The 23,166-nt window shown below is 39.1% G+C and overlaps 1 protein-coding gene across 6 annotated transcripts in view; it reads left to right on the top strand.

The window, feature by feature from the left end:
• APP (amyloid beta precursor protein) overlaps window positions 1–23,166 on the top strand; it is a 323,882-nt gene that overhangs the window by 217,613 nt on the left and 83,103 nt on the right. For all 6 annotated transcript variants that reach the window (XM_066259113.1, XM_066259112.1, XM_066259111.1 and 3 more), the window contains one exon: window positions 18,596–18,729. In XM_066259113.1, coding sequence (XP_066115210.1) covers window positions 18,596–18,729 — 134 coding nt within the window. The remainder of the gene's footprint in view (window positions 1–18,595; window positions 18,730–23,166) is intronic.

Genomic DNA, 23,166 nt, shown 5'->3' with positions numbered 1-23,166 from the left:
TTACTTTAAGTTCTATTGTATATTATTTTAGCATATAAGCATTTTATTTTCCCATTTTCATTAATTAATGGAAATGAACATTATCATTTGATAAATTTATTTTCTTGAAGTACTTGCATCCTCAACTCTTCCAAACAGACATTGAAAATCTTCTGTAATTTTCTTTTTCCCAGAAATTTGCTCTGTCTTTTTACAGGGTATTCGAATCCTGACTTTTTCATTCTAAGAGGATGAAGTGTGATTTTGGCAGTTAGATTTTTTTTTTAATTTATTTTTGATTGATTTTAGAGAAGGAGGAAGATAGAAACAGAAGCATCAATCTGCTCTTGTATGTGCCCTGACCTGGGATTGAACCTGCAACCTCTGCGCATCAGGATGGTGCTCGAACCAACCAAGCTATCTGTGCAGGGCGGCAGTTAGATTTTTTTTTATCTACCTACAAAGACTCTGCAGTCACAGCAAGTGAGGGTTTTGCAGTGTTAGTACAACCAGACTGGGGAAAACATATAATTTCTAGTTATTTATAGCCAGTACCGCTATACTGTTTTATTTATAGCAAAGCTGCACATTTGAATTGAAAAAGGTCATGATCATGTGGAGGTCAGATGCAGGCAGCCGGCTGGAGTTGGAGAATTGAGCCAGAACTACAAAGATAACCAAGCCCCTTTGATATGGCCCCTTGGACCTGCACTTCGCACCTTCACCACCTAGGACTCCCTACCCAGCCTAACTGCAGGGTAGCTCTTGTCACAAAGGTGCTTAATTTTACAGATTCCTCAGTCTGAGTTACTTTTAGTCAGATAATAAATGGGAAGTGAGATAGAAAAAGCTCTTCAGTTAAACTGATGGAAGATTACACATGTTAGAGAAAATGTGTGATGGTCTACATTATAAATACAAAGATTTTCCTGTTGAGCATTATTATAATTAGCTATTTCTAGATTTTAAATCTTTGTCATAAAAACAGTTCAAACATTGCAATTTTAAGGGACACTGAATTAGGATGGGATGTTATCATCGGTAAGACTCTAAATTATTGATAGAAAGGATAGAGATGTGAGGCTAAGAGCTTTCATTTTACGCATAAACTTTCAGATTTGAATCCTTTTAAAAATCCCTTTTCCATTTGGGACAAAGAATCTTGTGAGACCCAAACTGTTCCTGACCTTACTTTCTTTCGGGTCTGCCCATTTGGGTTTAGAACAGTACAAACATTTCACATTCAGTCTGTCCAGAGCAATATTTGTGAACAGTAACATTACTACATAAATATTGACTGATTAGTTCATTTCAAATGACAGTAGGATCCTTTTCATTGTAGTATTCTCCCCATCAAATGGTGAACAGACTGACTACTTAATGGCATTTAAACTCATCAAGAGCATTCTGCCAATTTTTACTCAGCTGACTGCACCAAGGGATCTGACCAAAGAGAATGACAAAAAGTGACTCATCTTGCTCCTTTCCTTGTGACGAGCCGTGCTGTAAGCAGCATGGAAAGCAAGGTCTCAGCCTCAACACTGTTGACACTTGGGTCAGATACTTCAGTGCTGTGGGTGCATAGAGGATGGTGAGCAGCCTCCCTGGCCTCCACCCACTGGATTCCAGTAACAGCACCTCAGCTGCGGTGACTAAAAAGACCTCTAGACTTTGCCAAACGTGCCCTTAATGGGGGTAGGGGGCAAAATCATCCTCCCAGTTGAGAACCTCTAGTCTAATGTACCCCCATATGATTCAGAGACATAACTAGACTGATGTAAACATGTATACTTTTCGTAAACTAGAAGGCAAGTTGAAGTGCTGGAATGTCAGAAGGCCTCCAGGTCTCAGCAGATGTTTATGAAATCGAATGTGTGAGACCACTATCGTACCTCACGATATTTGCAAGTTAAGGCAGAAGTTGCTGTTCTGACTGTGGCGTTTGTTAGAGGCTTCATAGTTTTCCTACTCTTAAGAGAAGCACTGGTTGGGAAGCAGAGAATAAAACCAACAGACCCCTGGGGTGAAAGTGCATGTTCTTCAAAGACCGGCCTGTCTTTTCTCTGTGTCTTCCTCATTTCACCGAGTCCCAGCACATGCTAAGAATGGCTGTCTGGAGAGGTGCCACATAGCCTTGTTTACGCAGGTTATGTGACATCTAGGATGTAGCTTGGGATCATGTTTATGGCCATAGAGTCTCTGTACAGGGGTAGATCTGGCCTCATGAAGGATTGAGGAAGGGGTAAAGATTGAGGACTACATATATCCAAATGGCCCAGATAGATTAGACTAGTCACACAGGCCACGCCACCACCCCAAGTTCTTAGTTGTTGCCTCAGAGGCACACAGTTTGCAAACTGTAGATAACTTGCTGTGTGGCCTTTGAATGGACTGTGCCACCCTAGCCCAGAGTTGTCCTGTCCTGTCATAATGTCAAGGCCATTTAGTCTTTGGCCAGACTTGAGCCACTGTTCTTAATCACACTGTACTTGTTCTTCCCATTGCAAAATAGCAACTCTTAGTTTCTATTACCACATTCCCTAGCACTAACAAAGCTATGATATTTTTATAAAACTGCTAAGCATTATTTTAAAAAGTGAAAGCACTAAAAGATGTGGTGGTGCATTAAATTATATCACATCAGTGCCAGTAAATCCGGTTACATTAATAAGTATGAGAAGCTGCATCTTTGGTGTCCTGAAATGATCAGGATAAAAAAGAATGACCTTTTCCTCCAACTACCATGATGAGAAACCCTAACATTGAAAATAATTGATTTGTTCAATAAACCAGCATTAAATGAAAATAGAAAAGCTCATTTACTTAGAACAGTAAAAGAAATGCTCATTATATATGTGCTCTATTCTTTAGCTATTTCCAAAGAGTAAGCAGTTTAATAAAGAATTAGCAAAAAATTTTCTTTAAAAGGCCAGATAGTCAATATTTTAGGGATTTTTTAGGCCATATGGTCTCTATTACAAGTATTCAACTCAGCAGTTGTAGCATGAAAGCAGTCACAGGCAACTGATAAATGAATAGATATGGCTGAGTCCGGTAAAACATTATTTACAAAAGACACCAGCAGGCTAACCCCTAGTTTAATAAAGCTGTTACTTTTGAGCCCAGGATGTGCTGATGGTGAGGTAGGTATTTTAAAGGACATCAGCAAGGTAAACCAAATACGCTGCTTTCAATAACTTGACAGTTACATTGATGTGATGATACCCAGGAATGGGATGGAATTAAGTAACAGTATGAAGTAAAATATACAAGTGGAGGGAAAGCTTGTGGTCAAAGGCTGGAATAAAATGAAATTGATTGTATCCTTAAGACCGCCGCAGAGGTTAATAGTTCCATCTGGCTTTTACAGCTACTATTTCTATAAAAATAGAAGATTTTGACTTTTTGAACTCGTCCATTGAATGTTGAGCAACTGTGACAGTTCATTCCTTTATGATCCACCATTAATGAAGTGGAAAATTGTTTCCAACAAATTGACAAAAAAGATTTAAAAATAGAAAAATTAGCCAAAGGTTGCCTGACCAGGTGGTGGTGCAGTGGATAGAGCATCGGGACTGGGATGCCGAGGACCCAGGTTCAAGACCCCAAGGTCTCCAGCTTGAGCGCGGGCTCATCTGTTTTGAGCAAAGCTCACCAGCTTGGACCCAAGGTCTCTGGCTTGAGCAAGGGGTTACTTGGTCTGCTGAAGGCCCGCGTTCAAGGCACATATGAGAAAGCAATCAATGAACAGCTAAGGTGTTGCAACGAAAAACTGATGATTGATGCTTCTCATCTCTCTCCCTTCCTGTCTGTCTGTCCCTGTCTATCCCTCTCTCTGACTCTCTGTCTGTTAAAAAAAGAAAAAGAAAAAAAATTAAACAAAGGTTTAAAAAGTCTAAACGCCAGTTATTAGTATTGCTTCATGTGGTGGTTTTGAGGTTTTTTTTATTCAGTCTTGAGGATACTTCTGAATTGTAATGCATTATGTAAATAGGATGTATGTATTAATAAAAATAACACCAGCATTCATTCTTTCACATTCATTTCACATATTTGATAAAACGCCCATGTCAGTCTGTGTCCATAAGACAAAAAAGAAATGCAGTTTGGCTAGAGTATATAGTAAACACAGCATTGATTACATTTTTATTACCTTATGTCCACATGATGCATTGGTAGGCTGCCAACTATGGTCGCACTGACTATGAACTAATGATACAAGGGCATGTTGGGAAAGTGCCTTTGTTCCTTTTTGTAGAGAGTATATACCACATATAAAGATCTCAACCCGCTTTTACATTATAAATGGTTCCCCTAACTTGGACTTGGTGGTGGTGATAGATAGTTCAGTTTCACATGTGTTAGGGATTTTAGCTGTTTAGGAATTAGAGAAATGGAGCCCCTTTAAAAACGAAAGTTGAGGTGGCGGTCTGCAAAGCTCTGCCATGTTTTGAGATTCAATTTTACATGTTTACATTTCACCTATATATAAATTATCCTCATTGCCACCTCTCATACAAATTATAGCCATTTCAAGTGACAGAATTGCTAGAGCTATGTGTAAAATAGCATTTTCAGTGATAAGGCAATGACTTATACAGGTCTTAATTTACTTTTATTTTCTCTCGTCAATGCTATGGAGGTAATACATTGCCTTTCTGCTGACAGAAAAAGACTAACCAAATTTTCTTGTAAGAATCCAATGTGAATATATTGACTAAATGCCATTTATTGCCTCTATTAAGGGAAACATTTGCCTGGTAGCCAAGTGTAGGTGGTCAGAGTGGTTACTGTTTGAAGGTGGGATTATTCCTGTTTTAACATCCTGACCCTCATTATGACTATAAAATTATGTCACCCTAGAATAGAGGCTGAGGAAACAAAACAATATCGAAATGATTGGGGTCATTTTTCATTATGTCTCTAGTTTTGGACTCCACGTTCTGCTGTCTTTAGTATGACTATGAAATGGAGTACAATGCAATGATTATAAAATCAGCACTAACATGAGTATTTGGTGCAGGGACGGTCTAATTTGATGGTGTGCTTGATACAGAGGCCCTCCAAACAGGCAAGGAGAGTGATTTCTACTGCATTCCATGGATAACACCAGTTTTCACCTTACTTTGGAGTAACCTCCTCCCTTATTGCGTTTTCTCAGAGGAAACACCAAAATGGAAATGTGTCGTTGGCATTGTGTTCCATGTGATGGCAGAGTATTTTGTGACTGGAACATTGGGTGCAGCACCAAGGTTCATTAATAAACTGAAAGCAAATCTGTTTCTCCTCACCCGCACCAAAAAAAAAAAAAAAAAAAAAAAATCGAGCCCTGGCAGGTACTAGGAAGAGATTACAATGTGAAGCGAAAGTGTTGTGACAAGCCTCAGTGCATCATTTTTTAATTGGAAACAAACCCTCACACATATGTGAAAACATGATCTCCCTATGTATCTGGTTACCTATGGTTTAGATAACAGCACTTGGTGGTAAGAGAAGTGAATTTGATCCTTCCCCTCTGTGTGCTGGGTGGGTACCTGCCCTCACCACCTCATTGCTACTTTTCCAAGCCATCTATCTCATCCTTGTCTTTACTCTTTCAAGATCTCCTTCCTTCCGCTTTGTCCCTTAGCAGAGTGACCCTTTCAAGTACAACCTATCACATTTCCCCTCCTCATAACAGCCTGCATTAGTTCTTGTCCCCCACATTCATTCTGCCTCTCACCCTTCTCTCCCTTCTTCAACTCTGGCCACAATGACCTTGCTTCTCCTGGAATTTTCCAGGCACACTCACCTCTTAGAGCCTTTGTGCTAGTGCCTTCATCTGCCTGCCACGTTCATGCAGTGGGTAACTGGAAAGTGGGGCTTCAGCTCCCTGTGTAAATGTCACCTTCTCAAAGAGACCGGGCCTGGCCGCTCCTTACTGCTGAGGTCTCTCCCTTCCTCCAGGCCTCCCCCCTGCACTCCAGATTCTTCTCAGCCCTGAATTTCTCCATGATACAGATCATATTTTAACAATGTAAATTATTGTTTTGAAGTGGTTGTTTCTTCACAGGGACAAGGGTCTTTGTTAGTCTGTTGGTTTCTTCCCTGTGCCTCCCATAAAGTAGAAGCTGTGGTATTATTTGGAGGAATAGAGGGATGAGCATGCTCTCTCAAGGCAGCAAGGCTACACCTGAGATACCTCTGACCTCCGGGTTTGCAAAAAAGAAAAAGGGGCGAGACTTATATCAAAAGCATTTCTCACCCAGAATTCTACTGAGTGTTTGGAAGCAGAATGTTTACATTCAGGCAGTAATGTGCTGTGAGTTGGAACTGGTTTTCTGTTGTATTTTATTTTGTTTGGTATTATGTGTAGCCATCCATGCTCAGTATAAAAAGGTATATACCCTACCATATTCTACAGGGCTGATAAGAGACTAAGAAAACAAATAAGAAGGTCATCTGAAAGTTAAAAACTTCTATATATGATAGTGGGAGTGCTGCTTAGGATTTGGCAGCCAGAGGTCAAAACCTAGAGCTAAAAATGCTTAACCCCCTTGGTTCCTGAGATTATTATTAGAGGAGAGAGCGGGGAGGAGGGGAGGGGAGGGAGAGGGGGCCACGTGGAGGAGGCCAGGAGAAGCAGCCAAGATGGCGAAGTATTGAGTGGGAGGCCGGTCTGTGAGGAGTTTGTGCAGGGAGAAGGAAGGGGATGGGGAACACAGGTGAATGAGGCTGGTGAGCTGGAAACCTTTGATTCTGGGAAACTCGGATAGGTCAGTGGCTTTGTGAGCACTGAATGAGCGGGTTTTGGAGCCCTGTGTGTGTTTTTACTTGCCCGCCGGGTGCAAGCTAGGATTGAAGGTGATGGCCCACCAGTTCTTGGCTTTGTTGTTTCTTTACCGACTGTCCGAGTCCAATGTGAACCTGCATGGGCCAGGCGGCTGTGATTATGGTGGCTCTGGCTACTGGCTTTACAGAAGACTAATCTGGCCCTGGCAGGTTGGCTCAGCGGTAGAGCGTCAGCCTGGCGTGCGGGGGACCCGGGTTCGATTCCCGGCCAGGGCACATAGGAGAAGCCCATTTGCTTCTCCACCCCGCCCTTCCTTTCTGTCTCTCTCTTCCCCTCCCGCAGCCAAGGCTCCATTGGAGCAAAGATGGCCCGGGCGCTGGGGATGGCTCCTTGGCCTCTGCCCCAGGCGCTGGAGTGGCTCTGGTCGCGGCAGAGCGACCCCCCCCAAGGGGCAGAGCATCGCCCCCTGGTGGGCAGAGAGTCGCCCCTGGTGGGCGTGCTGGGTAGATCCCGGTCGGGCGCATGCGGGAGTCTGTCTGACTGTCTCTCTCCGTTTCCAGCTTCAGAAAAATACAAAAAAAAAAAAAAAAAGACTAATCTGTAGATGTCCGTATTCAATTGATGCAGTCGATCCATTGCATGTGATGTGATGTATTTGTATCCAAATAAGTACTTTTTTCTTACAATTATTATTAAAAATTAATAGGCATGTGTAAGGCAGGTGGCCGCGGCCACCATCACAACCGCCTGGCCTGTGCGGGTTCTCATTGGATTCGAACAGATGGTAGTGAGGCAACAAAGCCAAGAACTGGTGTGCCATTACCTTTGATCCTAGCTTGCACCCGCAGGCAAGAAATACACACAGTGGGAAAACACTTCCCTTTCCATTCAGGGCTCCCAAAGCCGCTGACTTGTCCGAATGTTCTTAGGATCAGAGGTTTGTACCTCCCGGCCTTGTTCACCTCTGTTCCCCATCTCCTTCTCTCTGTACAAACTCTGCACGGGTTGGCTTCTCCTTCGGCGCTCCGCCATCTTGGCTGCTTCTCTCCTCCACGTGACCTGTGATCTTTCTCTGCTCTTCTCCAGCATGGGCTCCTCTGCCCATTTTATAGTGTAGAAATCAAAACCTTTTTTTTTTTTTTTTTTTTTTTTTGTATTTTTCTGAAGCTGGAAACGGAGTGAGACAGTCAGACAGACTCCCGCATGCGCCCGACCGGGATCCACCTGGCACGCCCACCAGGGGCAATGCTCTGCCCACCAGGGGGAGATGCTCTGCCCCTCCGGGGGGTCGCTCTGCCGAGACCAGAGCCACTCTAGCGCCTGGGGCAGAGGCCAAGGATCCATCCCCAGCGCCCGGGCCATCTTTACTCCAATGGAGCCTTGGCTGCTGGAGGGGAAGAGAGAGAGAGGAAGGAGGGGAGGGGGTGGAGAAGCAAATGGGCGCTTCTCCTATGTGCCCTGGCCGGGAATCGAACCCGGGTCCCCGCACGCCAGGCTGACGCTCTACCGCTAAGCCAACTGGCCAGGGCTAAAACCTTTAATCCAATATACAAACAAGGAAGTCTCTGATACAAAGTCACTTATCTGAGGCATAATGGGATTCCTCATGATAGAGCACCACCTCACATCATGCAACAGTCAAGGATGGGAAAGGCTTAGTCTTAAAACTAAGGCTATAACAACCCTGCCTGCTTACAGCCTGTCCCCCCACACCCAATGCAAACTATAAGCAAGCACATATATATATCATATTTACAAACTTATTTGACAAATAGCATGTAAGCATAATTACAATGTAAAATATTAAAAATGTTTTTATTATGCATTTATCATACTATAGTGTATTATTGTTGCAATGAATAAATGTTTCTTTTACGATAAAAAAAAAAATGCTTAACCCTGAGTTTTTTTGTTTGTTTGTTTGTTTTATTTGAAGAAGGAGGAACTGCTGAAATAGTTCATGAGCATTTGTCCCTAAGACAGCAGTCTTTATAGTTGAAACACCATAAGTAAATATTTGCTGTCTGTCTATAGATTAAAGGGGGAATATGGCAAATGCTGAAAAGCCATGACCTTTGTGCCCCTCCCCTCTCCCACGACCCTCCCTCTCCTCCCCCCACCCTGTAACCCCAACCCTGTTGTCCATGTCTTTGAGTCTCATCTTTATGTCCCACCTATGTATGGAATGATCTAGTTCTTAGTTTTTTCTGATTTACTTCTTTTGCTCAGTATAATGTTATCAAGGCTCATCCATGTTGTTGTAAAAGATCCTATGTCATCATTTCTTATGGCTGAGTAGTATTCCATAGTATATATATACCAAAGCTTTTTAATCCACTCGTCCTCTGATGGACACTTGGGCTGTTTCCAGATCTTTGCTATTGTGAACAATGCTGCCATAAACACGGGGGTGCATTTCTTCTTTACAAACAGTGCTATGGTGTTCTTGGGGTATATTCCTAACAGCGGTATAGCTGGGTCAAAAGGCAGTTCGATTTTTAATTTCTTGAGGAATCTCCATACTGTTTTCCACAGTGGCTGCACCAGTCTGCATTCCCACCAGCAATGCAGGAGGGCTCCCTTTTCTCCACATCCTCGCCAGCACTTATTCTGTGTTGTTTTATTGATGAGCGCCATTCTGACTGGTGTAAGATGATATCTCATTGTGGTTTTAATTTGCATTTCTCTAATCATTAGTGATGTTGAACATTTTTTCATATGCCTTTTGTCCATCTGTGTGTCCTCTTTGGAGAAGTGTCTATTCATTTCTTTTGCCCATTTTTGGATTGGATTGTTTGTCTTTCTGGTATTAAGTTTTACAAGTTCTTTATAAATTTTGGTTATTAACCCTTATCAGACGCTATGTCTAATATATTCTCCCATTGTGTAGTTTGTCTTTTTATTCTGTTCATATTGTCTGTAGCTGTGCAGAAGCTTTTTAGTTTGATAAAGTCCCATTTGTTTATCCTGTCTTTTATTTCATTTGCCTGTGGAGACAAATCAGCAAATATATTGCTGCGAGAGATGTCAGAGAGCTTACTGCCTATGTTTTCTTCTAAGATGCTTATGGTTTCACGGCTTACATTTAAGTCTTTTATCCATTTTGAGTTTATTTTTGTGAGTGGTGTAAGTTGGTGGTCTAGTTTCATTTTTTTGCAGGTAGCTGTCCAATTTTCCCAACACCATTTGTTGAAGAGGCTATCTTTACTCCATTGTATTTTCTTACCTCCTTTGTCAAATATCAGTTGTCCATAGAGCTGTGGGTTTATTTCTGGGTTCTCCGTTCTGTTCCATTGATCTATGTGCCTGTTCTTATGCCAGTACCATGCTGTTTTGAGTACAATGGCCTTATAATATAACTTGATATCCGGAAGTGTGATCCCTCCTGCTTTATTCTTCCTTTTCAAGATTGCTGAGGCTATTCGTGTTCTCTTTTGGTTCCATATAAATTTTTGGAATATGTGTTCTCTATCTTTGAAGTAAGTCATTGGTATTTTAATCGGTATTGCATTGAATTTATAAATTGCTTTGGGTAATATAGACATTTTAATGATGTTTATTCTTCCTAACCATGAGCACGGTATATGCCTCCACTTATTCGTATCTTCCCTGATTTCTTTTATCAATGTTTTATAATTTTCTGAGTACAAGTCTTTAATCTCCTTGGATAGATTTATTCCTAGGTACTTTATTTTTTTGTTTGCAATGGTAAAGGGGATTGATTCCTTGATTTCTCTTTCTGATAGTTCATTATTAGTGTATAAAAATGCCTCTGATTTCTGAGTATTGATTTTATATCCTGCCACCTTGCTGAATTCATTTATCAGGTCTAGTAGTTTTTTGACTGAGACTTTAGGGTTTTCTATGTACAATATCATATCATCTGCAAACAATGATACTTTTACTTCTTCTTTTCCAATTTGGATGCCTTTTATTTCTTTTTCTTGTCTGATTGCTGCGGCTAGGACTTCCAGAACTACGTTGAATAAGAGTGGTGAAAGGGGGCAGCCCTGCCTTATTCCTGATCTTAAGGGGATTGCTTTTAATTTTTGCCCATTGAGTATGATGTTGTCTGTGGGTTTGTCATAGATGGCCTTTATCATGTTGAGGTATGTTCCTTGTATTCCCACTTTGCTGAGAGTTTTGATCATGAATGGGTGCTGGATTTTATCAAATGCTTTTTTCTGCATCTATTGAAATTATCATGTGGTTTTTCTCCTTTCTTTTGTTTATGTGATGAATCACATTGATTGATTTGCGAATATTGTACCAGCCTTGCCTCCCAAGAATAAATCCCACTTGATCATGGTGTATGATTTTTTTCATATATTGCTGGACCTGGTTTGCTAATATTTTGTTGAGGATCCCTAAGTTCATCAGGGATATTGGCCTATAATTTTCTTTTTTTGTGTTGTCTTTGCCTAGTTTTGGAATCAGAATTATGCTCGCCTCATAAAAGGAGTTTGGAAGTCTTCCTTCCTCTTGAATTTTTTGAAATAGCTTGAGAAGGATAGGAGTTATTTCTTCTTTGAATATTTGGTAGAATTCACTTGTGAAGCCATCAGGCCCAGGACTTTTCTTTTTTGGGAGTTTTTTGATAGCTGTTTCAATCTCTTTTGCTGAAATTGGTCTGTTTAGGTTTTCTGATTCTTCCAGATTGATTTTTGGAAGATTATATGATTCAAGGAATTTGTCCATTTCATCTAGGTTGTCTAGTTTTTTGGCGTACAGTTCTTCATAGTATTTTCTTACAATATTTTGTATTTCTGTTGTGTCAGTTGTTATTTCTCCACTCTTGTTTCTAATTTTATTTATTTGAGTCCTCTCTCTTTTTTTCTTGATGAGTCCCGTTAAAGGTTCTTCGATCTTGTTTACCTTTTCAAAGAACCAGCTCCTGGTTTCATTGATCCTCTGTATTGTTTCTTTAGCCTCTATGTCATTTATTTCTGCTCTGATCTTTATTAATTCCTTCCTTCTACTAGCTCTGGGATTTACTTGCTGTTCTTTTTCTAGTTCTTTTAGATGCAGGGTTAAGTTGTTTATTTGAGCTTTTTCTAGCTTCTTGAGGTATGCCTGTAATGCTATAAACTTCCCTCTCAGGACTGCTTTTGCTGTGTCCCATAAATTTTGAGTTGATGTATGCTCATTATCGTTTGTTTCTAGGAATTTTGTAATTTCTTCTTTGATCTCAGTGTTAACCCATTCGTTATTTAATAACATGCTATTTAGTTTCCAAGTGTTTAAATGTTTTTCAATTTTTCTATTGTGGTTGATTTCTAGTTTAATGCCATTGTGATCAGAGAATGTGCTCGATATGATTTCAATCTTCTTAAATTTTTTGAGACCACTTTTGTGCCCTAACATGTGGTCTATTCTAGAGAATGTACCATGAGCGCTTGAAAAGAATGTATATGCTGCTGTTTTTGGGTGAAAGGTTCTGAAGATATCTATTAAATCAAGTTGATCTAATATGTCCTTTAAGTCTGCTGTTTCTTTGTTAATTTTCTTTCTTGAGGATCTATCTAATGATGTTAATGGGGTATTGAAATCCCCTACAGTTATAGTATTGCTGTTGATCTCGCCCTTTAAGTCCATGAAAGTCTGCTTTATATATTTAGGTGCTCCTATATTAGGTGCGTAGATATTTATAATGGTTATATCTTCCTTTTGGATTGCTCCCTTTATCATTATGTAGTGACCTTCTTTATCTCTAACTATGGTCTTTGTTTTGAAGTCCATTTTGTCTGATATAAGTATTGCTACCCCAACTTTTTTTTCGTTTCCATTTGCGTGAAATATTTTTTCCATCCTTTTATCTTCAGTCTGTGTGCATCTTTTGATTTAAGGTGTGTCTCTTGTAGACAGCATGTGTATGGGTCCTGTTTTCTTATCCACGCAGCTACCCTATGTCTCTTGATCGGATCATTTAATCCATTAACATTTAAGGTTATTACTGATATGTAATTTTTTATTGCCTTTTTTTTTTCTTTAAAACTATATTCCTCTTTTGTTATATTCTTTTTTTCCTTTGATCTGTTTACAATAGGTCCTTTAGCATTTCTTGCAGCCTTGGTTTGGTTGCAGTGAATTCCTTGAGGTTTTTTTTTGTCTGTAAAGCTTTTTATTTCTCCTTCAATTTTAAATGATAGCCTTGCTGGATAAAGTAGTCTTGGTTGTAGGTTCTTGTTCTGCATTACTTTGAATATTTCTTGCCATTCCCTTCTGGCCTCAAGTGTTTCTGTTGAGAAGTCAGAAGTCATCCTTATGGGGGCTGCTTTTTAGGTGATAGTCTTTTTTTCTCTAGCAGTTTTTAATATTTTCTCTTTATCACTTAGCTTTGATATTTTAATTATGATGTGTCTTGGTGTTGGTTTCTTTGGGTTTCTCCTTAATGGAGTTCTCTGTGCTTCCTGAACATGTGAAATGTTTTCCTGCCTTAATTGGGGGAAGTTTTCTGCTATGATTTGTTTGAACAAAGTCTCTATCCCTTGTTCTTTCTCTTCTTCAGGAACCCCTATAATGCGGATGTTGTTTCTCTTCATGTTGTCACAGAGCTCTCTTAGAGTTTCCTCAGACTTTTTGAGTCTCTTCTTTTTTCTGCTCTGCTTTTGTGCCTTTATTTATCATGTCCTCTAACTCGCTGATTCAATTCTCTCCTTCATCCATTCTGCTTTTTATTCCTTCCATTGTATTCTTTATTTCAGATATTGTATTTGTCATTTCTGACTGATTCTGTTTTATTATTTCAATGTCCTTTTTTATATTTGTTATCTCTTTATTTAGGTTTTTGTAATGGCCATCTTTGGTTGTTCTAATATCTTTGAGCATCCTAACAATCGTTATTTTAAACTCTGCATCTGGTAATTTGGTTATATCTGATTCACTTAGGTCCTTTTCTGGGGATTTCTCTTGGTTTATTTGTGTTGTATTTCTCTGCCTCCGCATTTTCTCTTCACGGGACTGGCTGTGATCACGCGCTCGGGTGTAAAAGCATTGGTGGCCTTGGCCTTTGCTCCGCCCCTGTATGTGATATGTGATGTTATGCTTGGTCCTGAGGGCACTGGCGAGCACCTTTGCTCAGCTTCGGGTCTCTGCCTGTTTCCGGGCTTTCGCCCTGCCCTTGCAGGAGGAGCCTGCTCGAGGAATGGCTGCTAGCCTTGCCTCTACCACTGGGCAGGCAACCCTGAGTTTTAAATCTAGTTTTCTTTGGAAAGGTACCTTGCACAAGGTGTGAATGAGCGTATTTGAGCAGGGGCCAAGGACTAAAAGATTATTCAGATTCAGGATTTTTGCAATTTTTCTCTTGAGCCCTGTTTCATAATCCTACTTCTGCTGAACATTGGTTGGAGGTCATTTATCAACTAGCACACAGAGCAGGAACAGCTTAGAAAATAGGCCGACAGATGTCATAACAAAGCACATTTTTGGCCTATTCATGTTGTTCATTAACCAAAACAAACCGTTTCCAGTGCCCTAGACATGTCGATGGATTAGCCTTCACTACTCTAAATATTAACTTTATAGCCTTTTGATGGTTTGCCTAATCCTAAATTCAGATTTATTCATGTGTGTCTGGGGATGTGAATGAGTATGTTAAATGATAGTATTTCCCCTCTGTACAGTATATGTAATAGGGCAATTTTTCTTCTTCCTGCATGTGTCTAATGTCTGGCACAGTAGATACTAATGAAGGGAGGCTTTATTATCTGGCCAACTTGGATATTTGAGCCCATATCACACAATACTGAGGGAGCCTCAGAGGTGTTTGAACAGTGTAAACTGCTTTGTGGAAGTTTAAAAACAATAAATAAACAAACAAACAAACCCTCCTCAAGTTAGGGGTTTTTTTGTGCTTTCTAAGTTGTTTAAGTGACCAAAGCGACTGATTCACAGCTCCCCATTTCTCTGATACTCCTTGAGCCTTTTCTTTCCCAAAGGAAGCACCTTGAAAGGGTTAAGACATAGGGCACTAGTGTTTCAGCCCCTGCCACCTCCCTGTTGTGCTGTTTCTTGTCTACATGTGCTTCACACAATGGCAGCAGCCAGTCTTGGTATGACAGTGTCTTCAGGATGGAGGGATATTAGAGAAATAGAAGATGAGCTCTCTGTACAAACCCTCCTTAAAATGTTCTCGCCTTCCTCCTCACCAGCTGCAGGGTAGCGATAATGAAGTACTAACTTTATTTAAAATATCGAGATGTGCCATTGTTCTCTTCTTGACTGGATAGGGATCTGGTATGTTGGTTGCTGTGAACACAAGAAAACTTCACTAGGTGAGACGGATTGTTAGGTTGAGTGGCTAGGGGCTAAGACGTTTGAATTAAGGATTCAGAGAGACAGCTTTTCCCTTACTTTCCCTCACCTGGAGGAATACCGGTCACCCACAAATATTCACTCAAATAAAAATAGTTCTTCATTAAATGGGATACATATGTAACCCAGTCTTTGCATTTATTTCCAGGTACTTAATAAAGGTTTAATACTCAAAATATACTTAATCTTGTTAAATGTATTTCACATGCTCATTTCTTCATTATTATTTTATTCTTAATATCGTGAAGTTCGGCCCTGGCTGGTTGGCTCAGTGGTAGAGCATCAGCCTGGCATGCAGGAGTCCCAGGTTCGATTCCCAGCCAGGGCACACAGGAGAAGCGCCCATCTGCTTCTCCACTCCTCCCCTCTCCTTCCTCTCTGTCTCTCTCTTCCTCTCCCACAGCCAAGGCTCCACTGGAGCAAAGTTGGCCTGGGCGCTGAGGATGGCTCTGTGGCCTCTGCCTCAGGCACTAGAATGACTCTGGTTGCAGCAGAGCAACGCCCCAGATGGGCAGAGCATCACCCCTTGGTGGACATGCTGGGTGGATCCCAGTTGGGTGCATGCGGGAGTCTGTCTGACTGCCTCCCTGTTTCCAGCTTCAGAAAAAATAAAAAAAAAATAACGTGAAGTTCTATTTCAGCTTGGGATAATGAGCTCATTTTTTCAGTGTTTCCTCCTATTTGTAACAATAGACAATATATGCAAAACATTGGAGTTGAAGAAACTTTCTACATAAGTAGTAACTTTTTTCCCCGAGAAAATGCCATGGCATGGTCAACACACAGCCTGTGACTATCCTGATCAGGGAATATAACCCCCAACATTTTTATTTATTCAGAAGGTAAACTATGATTTGTCTGATTTTGTCATTCTGCCAGACTATACTATGCCAAAAGAACTTTAAATAGTATTTCTATTGTATGTTGGCAAATGATTAAGTTAAAAGAACTTGCATAGTGAATTGGCTCGAGTTTCTGCAGGAAAACATTTACGTTTGATTTTATTTTTTTACAAAATAGATATAAAATAGAAAACTATTGCCTGACCAGTGGTGGCACAGTGGATCATGTGTTGACCTGGAACACTGAGGTTGCCAGTTCAAAACCCTGGGTTTTGCCCGGTCAAGGCACATATAGGAGTTGATACTTCCTGCTCCTCCTCCATTTCTCTCTTTCTTTCTCTCTCTCTCTCTCTTTCTCTTCTTGAAAATGAATAAATAAATAAAAATAATTAAAGAAAAGATTTGAGATGTATCAAAGATTTGAGACTCAAAAAAAATAGAAAATTATTTTAAAATTAAGAACTCATTTTTAATAAATTCAGCCTTTTATACTGAAATTCAGCGAGTTATACTGAAGACTTTTTAGACAAAAAAACAAAATCCAGGCCCTGGCTAGGTTGCTAAGTCAGAGCATCATCTCAAAACACCAGAGTTGCGGGTTTTATTCACAGTCAGGGCACATACAAGGAGTAACAGAGAAATGCACAAATAAGTGGAACAACAAATCAGTGGTTCTCTGTCTTCTCTCCCTCCCCTCTCCTTTCAAATAAATCAATAAATTTTTAAAGAAAAATCCATATTTTCCTTGTAAAAAATATTTCATGATTCTGTGTGTAATTCATTTTCAGTGAATTTGAAATAAAAGTAGCTCATTTTTCTATGGTGGCATCAGCTCTGAATTTTGAGTTAAGATGTAGTAAGTGAAGGAGGAAGGAAGTGTGCTACAAGAAGTCACCTTTCTGCAGGGTGACTAACACATGATGTGGATAGCATTGTCCCAACATTGTGCGCTGGTTTGATGGATAAGGAAACTGGAGCACAGAACACCTACGTTATTGCCCTGGGTCACAGCCTTACTAAGACAGAAATCAAGCTGTACTTAATTACGAAGCTCAAGGCTTCTTCCTTTCTTCTCCCTTTTGCTACTGAAATATTCTCTCCCTTGGTTACTACACAGAAACTGGGGGGGCTGATGTTTTTCAACATATATGCTTTGTGCCAATCCAAGACCAACTGACTAAAAATCCCTGGTTGGGGGTGGAAGGAATGGATGCACAAGTATTGAACAAAAGTTCCAGGAATATGTCCTATGTCTTCCTTCCCCTTGAAAGCCTGAATCGATTTCTAAACTGCTTTTATTTTTTTAAAAAATAATTATTAATCACTGATTGAAATAGAAGAGATCAAAATGAATGTTTCTCTTTAAAATTAAAGATAATATTTCATTAATGAGCAAAAAAGCCTCTGGTTTTGCTACAGATGTTGGGGCCATTGGATTGTTAACATCCCAGATTTTTTTTTGAAGCATGTATAGAAAGAAATATTTATCTTAGAATTTAGTTTATCTTAGTTTTAAAATGACATAGCCATAAATTCTTCTCATTCAAGTCTTCTTTGGGATAGTGTATCTCAAATATGTATAATAGTCCAGTAATTAGAGATAATTAGTGAAGAAGAATACTTAGAATATTAGTGATACTTGAATTATCTTTTGAATAAAAAACAAATTGACTTGACCTGGGAACATAGTACAAACACCGAATTGATTTTTTTTGTTTGATGTGGCTTTTTCTTTAAATCAAAATCACTTTTCTTTTCATTAAAAAAAAATAAGATCATAAATACTCTGAATTCTCATTAGTCACTACTGATCTTTTGGAAAACTGCTTGTATAGGCATTACAATTCACTTGGTTTGTGAATTAAGACATTATTGTTTTATAATACACTTTAATTTTATGGCTATTTATGTTTCCATATAATACAGTAGTCTATGTTGTAATTCAGTAATATTGCTCAGAAGTATTGTGGAATTCAAAGTAGAAATCACTTTTTTGACACCTGGTCGAATGAATTGGTTGATTATGGCCACATCTGTTGAAGCAAAAAAGTTCTTTTGTGATTTCAAAAATGCATTTATTGACTTTTTGAGTTTTTTGGTAGTATGTGGAAATTTTTCTCAGAAAAGATGGCTTGTAATCAAGCTATCTAAAATACACAATGTAGGATTTACCTTTATTCTGAGGTGCAATTATTTCACAATGTGCTAATTTTGAGATTTCTTTGATTTTCATAGGAATCTAAGGTGTGATATTAATGATATCATCATTTACTTTCAAGAGAACAAAAATTAATGTAGCAAAGTGTAGGAATTTAAGACAGCATTTCTGTATTAAACACCAACTGTTTTTGCTCTCTGCCTGATTGTTTTGCAAAGACTTTTAAATATAATACTATAATTACAAAGTGGACTCATCAAGATTTTCCTTTACCCGATCCTTGAAAGGGGTAACACACAATCGTACTTAGCTAGGAAGTGTCTCGTGGCATTCTATTAAAAGGCAAAAGATTTATATGATCTGAAGAGAAACCAGAGCATCTCTCGTGGCATTCTAAGCTTAAAGAATATTAATGTGTTGTATGTGCTTCTGTACTAAACCCTGTTCTGGAGTAAACAGAAAATACGTCTTTCTTTAAAATGACTGGATATTCAGTTTCTCTTCTCAAACCTCTTCCCTTCTACTTTATAGTTCCTACAACAGCGGCCAGCACCCCTGATGCTATTGACAAGTATCTCGAGACACCTGGAGATGAGAATGAACATGCCCATTTCCAGAAAGCCAAAGAGAGGCTGGAGGCCAAACACCGGGAGAGAATGTCCCAGGTAATGTGACTTGTCCATGCTTTAGCCCTACAGTAAAGAAGAAATCTGATCTTGCCTCTGCCTTGAAATCTCCACTGGGGGCCAGTGGCAGATAAATATCTAGGAGTGGGGAGGTCTCTTTAATTTTATCCAGATTCTTAATGACATAAAGTCTTCATTTTAAATGTTTGCTATAGTGTATTAACTTGGGGAATTTTTTGCATCCTCCTGGGCATCCCACCTAGGAAAGACCCCGGTATAGGAAGTACAGGATTTTGTAAGCAGAAATGCAATGTATCTATGACAGTCTCAATGGTTTTATTACTCTGTGTATATGTAGTACTTGTAACCATCATGTTGAAAATTAATCCCTTACAACATCTTTTAGTTAATATAGAAAAGTATTTTTTATTAAATACTTGATTGTAAGAAATGACTGGTTCAAAGATAAAACAAAGCTCATTAATATGACCATAGAAACTTAAAACTAAAGTGAAGCATAATAATCATTTCATGCAGTCCCATATATTTTTTTAAGATCAAGATAGTTCATAAGTAGACTATAATAATCATGCCTTTAATATTGTCTTATTTGATAATTTGACATCAGAGACCTTACCAATCCTAGGGAGACTGCCCCTACCAGGGTGAGCCAGTTCTTAGAGGTAGCAAATGACTGGCTTACAGACATATCTTTCCATTACAAACCAACCACTCAAACTCCATACCCCCAACTACCTCTTTTCTCCAGATCACTACCCATGTGCTCTACTCACACCAAGGCCAAGTATTAGACCGCTAAGGAGAGACAGCTCCTATATTCCAAAGCCCACCCAAGTTCTCCAAACTAGTCAATCCTAAACCCATTTATCCACTTTACCCTGTCTCACTCATTCACTCCCTCACAAACCACAATAAAGAGTTTTTATCCATGTTTTCTTCTTGCTCTCTTTTCCTGACCAACGTCAGTGCTTCCCCATGCACTGCATTGGAAACTTGGCAAGAGACTTTATTTTCAGTGGTAGTCATCCCCTTTTGTATTGGCCTCATCATACCTGAGTAACAGTAGAACCTATATTTTAAAACATAAAACTACCAATGTATCTAGACAGGCACAACACAACACAGTTCCTTTTTTTTTTTCTTTTTAAAGAGAGTGACTGTAATATTTGGAATTACACCGGAATGTTTTTAAGGGGAAGATAAACATAATCACACACTTGGGCTCTAGAATACAATGCAGAGTTCTGTGTTTGCCCTCAATGGAAACTCACATGAGAGTTAAACTAGAACACTAGTTACAGTGGAATAGTGAGGTTTCACCTGAAACCAGTTCTTTTGAAAAATAGGACTTTTCTTTAGGAAAGACATAATAAGCTGATGTGTATGTAATCTGTTTAAAAAAAACAACACACAAGAATGGCTATGAGTCATGCTTATTACCACTCAGATCATTATGTCCCTTAAAGTTAAACATCATTTCAGTTCTTGTCTATGAAGCTTTCAGGGGCTTCCTACTGCCCTCAAAATGCATATCTGGGAGGAAGAAAAAAAAAAAAGAAAACAAGAATAAATACTGAATGCTCATCTTGGTGTTTCCAGTGCCTGTCCTCACAGCTCAACACCCCACACCCCAACTCCAGACGTCCTAGTTTTTCTTCCACCCCCAACCGCTTCCATCGTCGTATGGCAACACTAAACTGCTGTTGGCTCTTGCTCTGCACATGCTCAGCTCAGCTTGGCCTTCCCATCGCTCTCAGGCCTGACTTCCTCTGGAAACAACCTTCTTCTCTTCCTCCCATTGGCAGGACTCACCCATTCCTTAAACCCTGCATAGTCCTCAGAAAGTGACAAGAAGTCATTGTTGTCACTTTTCACTCAGGTCTGCTTATTTGATCCCCAATTTCATTAGTGATTATTTTACATGACGTGTGTGTGTGTGTGTGTGTGTGTGTGTGTGTGATCTCTCTAGCTGGATTGCAAACTTTTAGTCCCTATGAGTTTGTATAAGTCACCTTACTAACGTTGCATTTCTTTCTTGAACTCACTTAAATAGTCGTTTCAAAAAATACATACAAATCCTGAATTGTTTTTTCTAGGTTATCTGGGTAATTTTGATCCTATTAAGATAATCAAGTATACTACTAGTTTTAGAGTGTATTAATCATTCCTTGAAGAGTAACTTAATTTTATTTTAACACCTTTATTTAACCCATGACTTAGTTCATCTGTGTTTTGATATCTTGCCTTTATCTTTTAGTCATTAGCTCTATCTAAAATAATGTAAGAGATGTTATCCTGGAGTGTAGAAGGCAGTCTGCTAGATTCCATTGGTCATAGGAAAATGAGATGCCTGAGATCAACATTTATCTTCATTATCTCTGGCACTGAATTCTGGGGACTGTTTGACTTTGAACTTGCTTGCTTCTTTTTTTTTTTTTTTTTTTTTTTTTTTTTTGCATTTTTCTGAAGCTGGAAACAGGGAGAGACAGTCAGACAGACTCCCGCATGCGCCCGACCGGGATCCACCCGGCACGCCCACCAGGGGGCGACGCTCTGTCCACCAGGGGGCGATGCTCTGCCCATCCTGGGCGTCGCCATGTTGCGACCAGAGCCACTCTAGCGCCTGGGGCAGAGGCCAAGGAGCCATCCCCAGCGCCCGGGCCATCTTTGCTCCAATGGAGCCCCGGCTGCGGGAGGGGAAGAGAGAGACAGAGAGGAAAGCGCGGCGGAGGGGTGGAGAAGCAAATGGGCGCTTCTCCTATGTGCCCTGGCCGGGAATCGAACCCGGGTCCTCCGCACGCTAGGCCGACGCTCTACCGCTGAGCCAACCGGCCAGGGCCTGAACTTGCTTGCTTCTTAAATCTCATATTAGTTGTCATTTTCTCTGCATGAAACAGCCAGGTCTTTGAAGAGCCATAAATCCAGATGATTGGGACTTTTGCACATGCCGTGGAAAACTGTTTGATGAGAATATAGCAGCAACCACAAGTCCAGATCTGAAGAATTTTTAATTTAAAAAAAAATGTAGACCTTTTAGTTATTTTTTATTGTAGTTTTTGTTGTTTTCTTACAAATACAAAAGATTTGGGTTATTTCAGTATTTCGGGTTTTTGTTGTTGTGCTTCATGGTAACTCTAAATTTGTAGATTTCTATTGCTAAATGTTGTGAATAACATCCAACAAATAAAAGATGCCAAAGAGTTTATAAGTACTTTTATTACTTAAGAATTTATCAGTTTTATCAATTCTTTGTAGATTATGTGGATTGCAAGTACTGTCTCCAGGCCTGTGACTTGTCTCTTTAGTTTGTTATATTGTGTCTGTTGTTGAACAGAATTTTAAAACTTTTGTGTAGTCACAATTTATGTCTTGTTTATCCTTTCTTACTACAAATCATAGGATGCTTTTCTATATGTTCTTATAAAGGACTAAAAGTTTTGTTTCTCATATTTAATTCTAAAGAAATTTATTTGCGTATGGTGTGAGATAGGGATCCAATTTTACCTTTTTCCATATAGATGACCACTTGTCCCCACATTGTATTATTTTAATAGTCCATTTGTTCCTCCTGATTTATAATACCATATCTGTTACATATCAATTTTATATTTTTAATGGTTCTATTTCTGTATTATTTGTTTTATTGGTCTATTTTCCTATTGTTATGCCTCTAATGCATTATATTAATTAGTATAACTTTATAAAGCATCTATTAGAGCAAGCACCACCACTAACTCCATATTTGCTTTTTTCCCCAAAATTGTATTGGCTACTTAGAGCCTGTTTTTCTTCCAGAAACTTTAGGACTGGCTTGTTAACCTCTAAGAATTTCCTTGGGATTTTAATTGACATTTTTTTAATTTATAGAGTACTGTAATTGTGTGAGAAATAATATATATGTGATATTGAGTTTCCCAACTGATTGGTATAACTTCCTATTAATTTAGACAGTATTTTATGTGATTCAATAATGTTTTGAAATTTTCACCAGGGAAATAATACATAGACTGTATTTGCTGATTTAGTACTAATTACCTCAGAATTTTTTTGTTATTGTAAGTGGAATTTTTATTTTCATTTTGTTTTGAAATAGCTTATTCTTGGTATATGTAAAATACTGATTTCTAATGGTAAAATGATATATAATTATCATGCTGAGTTTCGTTATTAATTATGGACATTTTTGATAGACTGTCTACATAAACAAGTCACTATAAATAAACACATTTCTCTTTCATCTCCAATGCTTATAACTTTTTTCTTATTTTAATGAAATGGCTAGAATCTAGAAGTGATGAGAATGAGCATTCTCGTTATGTTTTTAATTTAATAAAATTGCTTCTAAAGTTTCTCATAAAAAAAAGAATTTATCAGTTTTAATGTATCCTTAAAATGAAGTTCTTTAAATCAGAAGTTGACCTTTCTTTAAATGTATTATTTTTAAGATAAGCATCA

Source organism: Saccopteryx bilineata, chromosome 2, assembly GCF_036850765.1.
Source record: "Saccopteryx bilineata isolate mSacBil1 chromosome 2, mSacBil1_pri_phased_curated, whole genome shotgun sequence".
In the NCBI taxonomy this organism is placed as follows: Eukaryota; Metazoa; Chordata; class Mammalia; order Chiroptera; family Emballonuridae; genus Saccopteryx; species Saccopteryx bilineata.
This window is presented reverse-complemented; position numbering and strand designations above follow the sequence as displayed.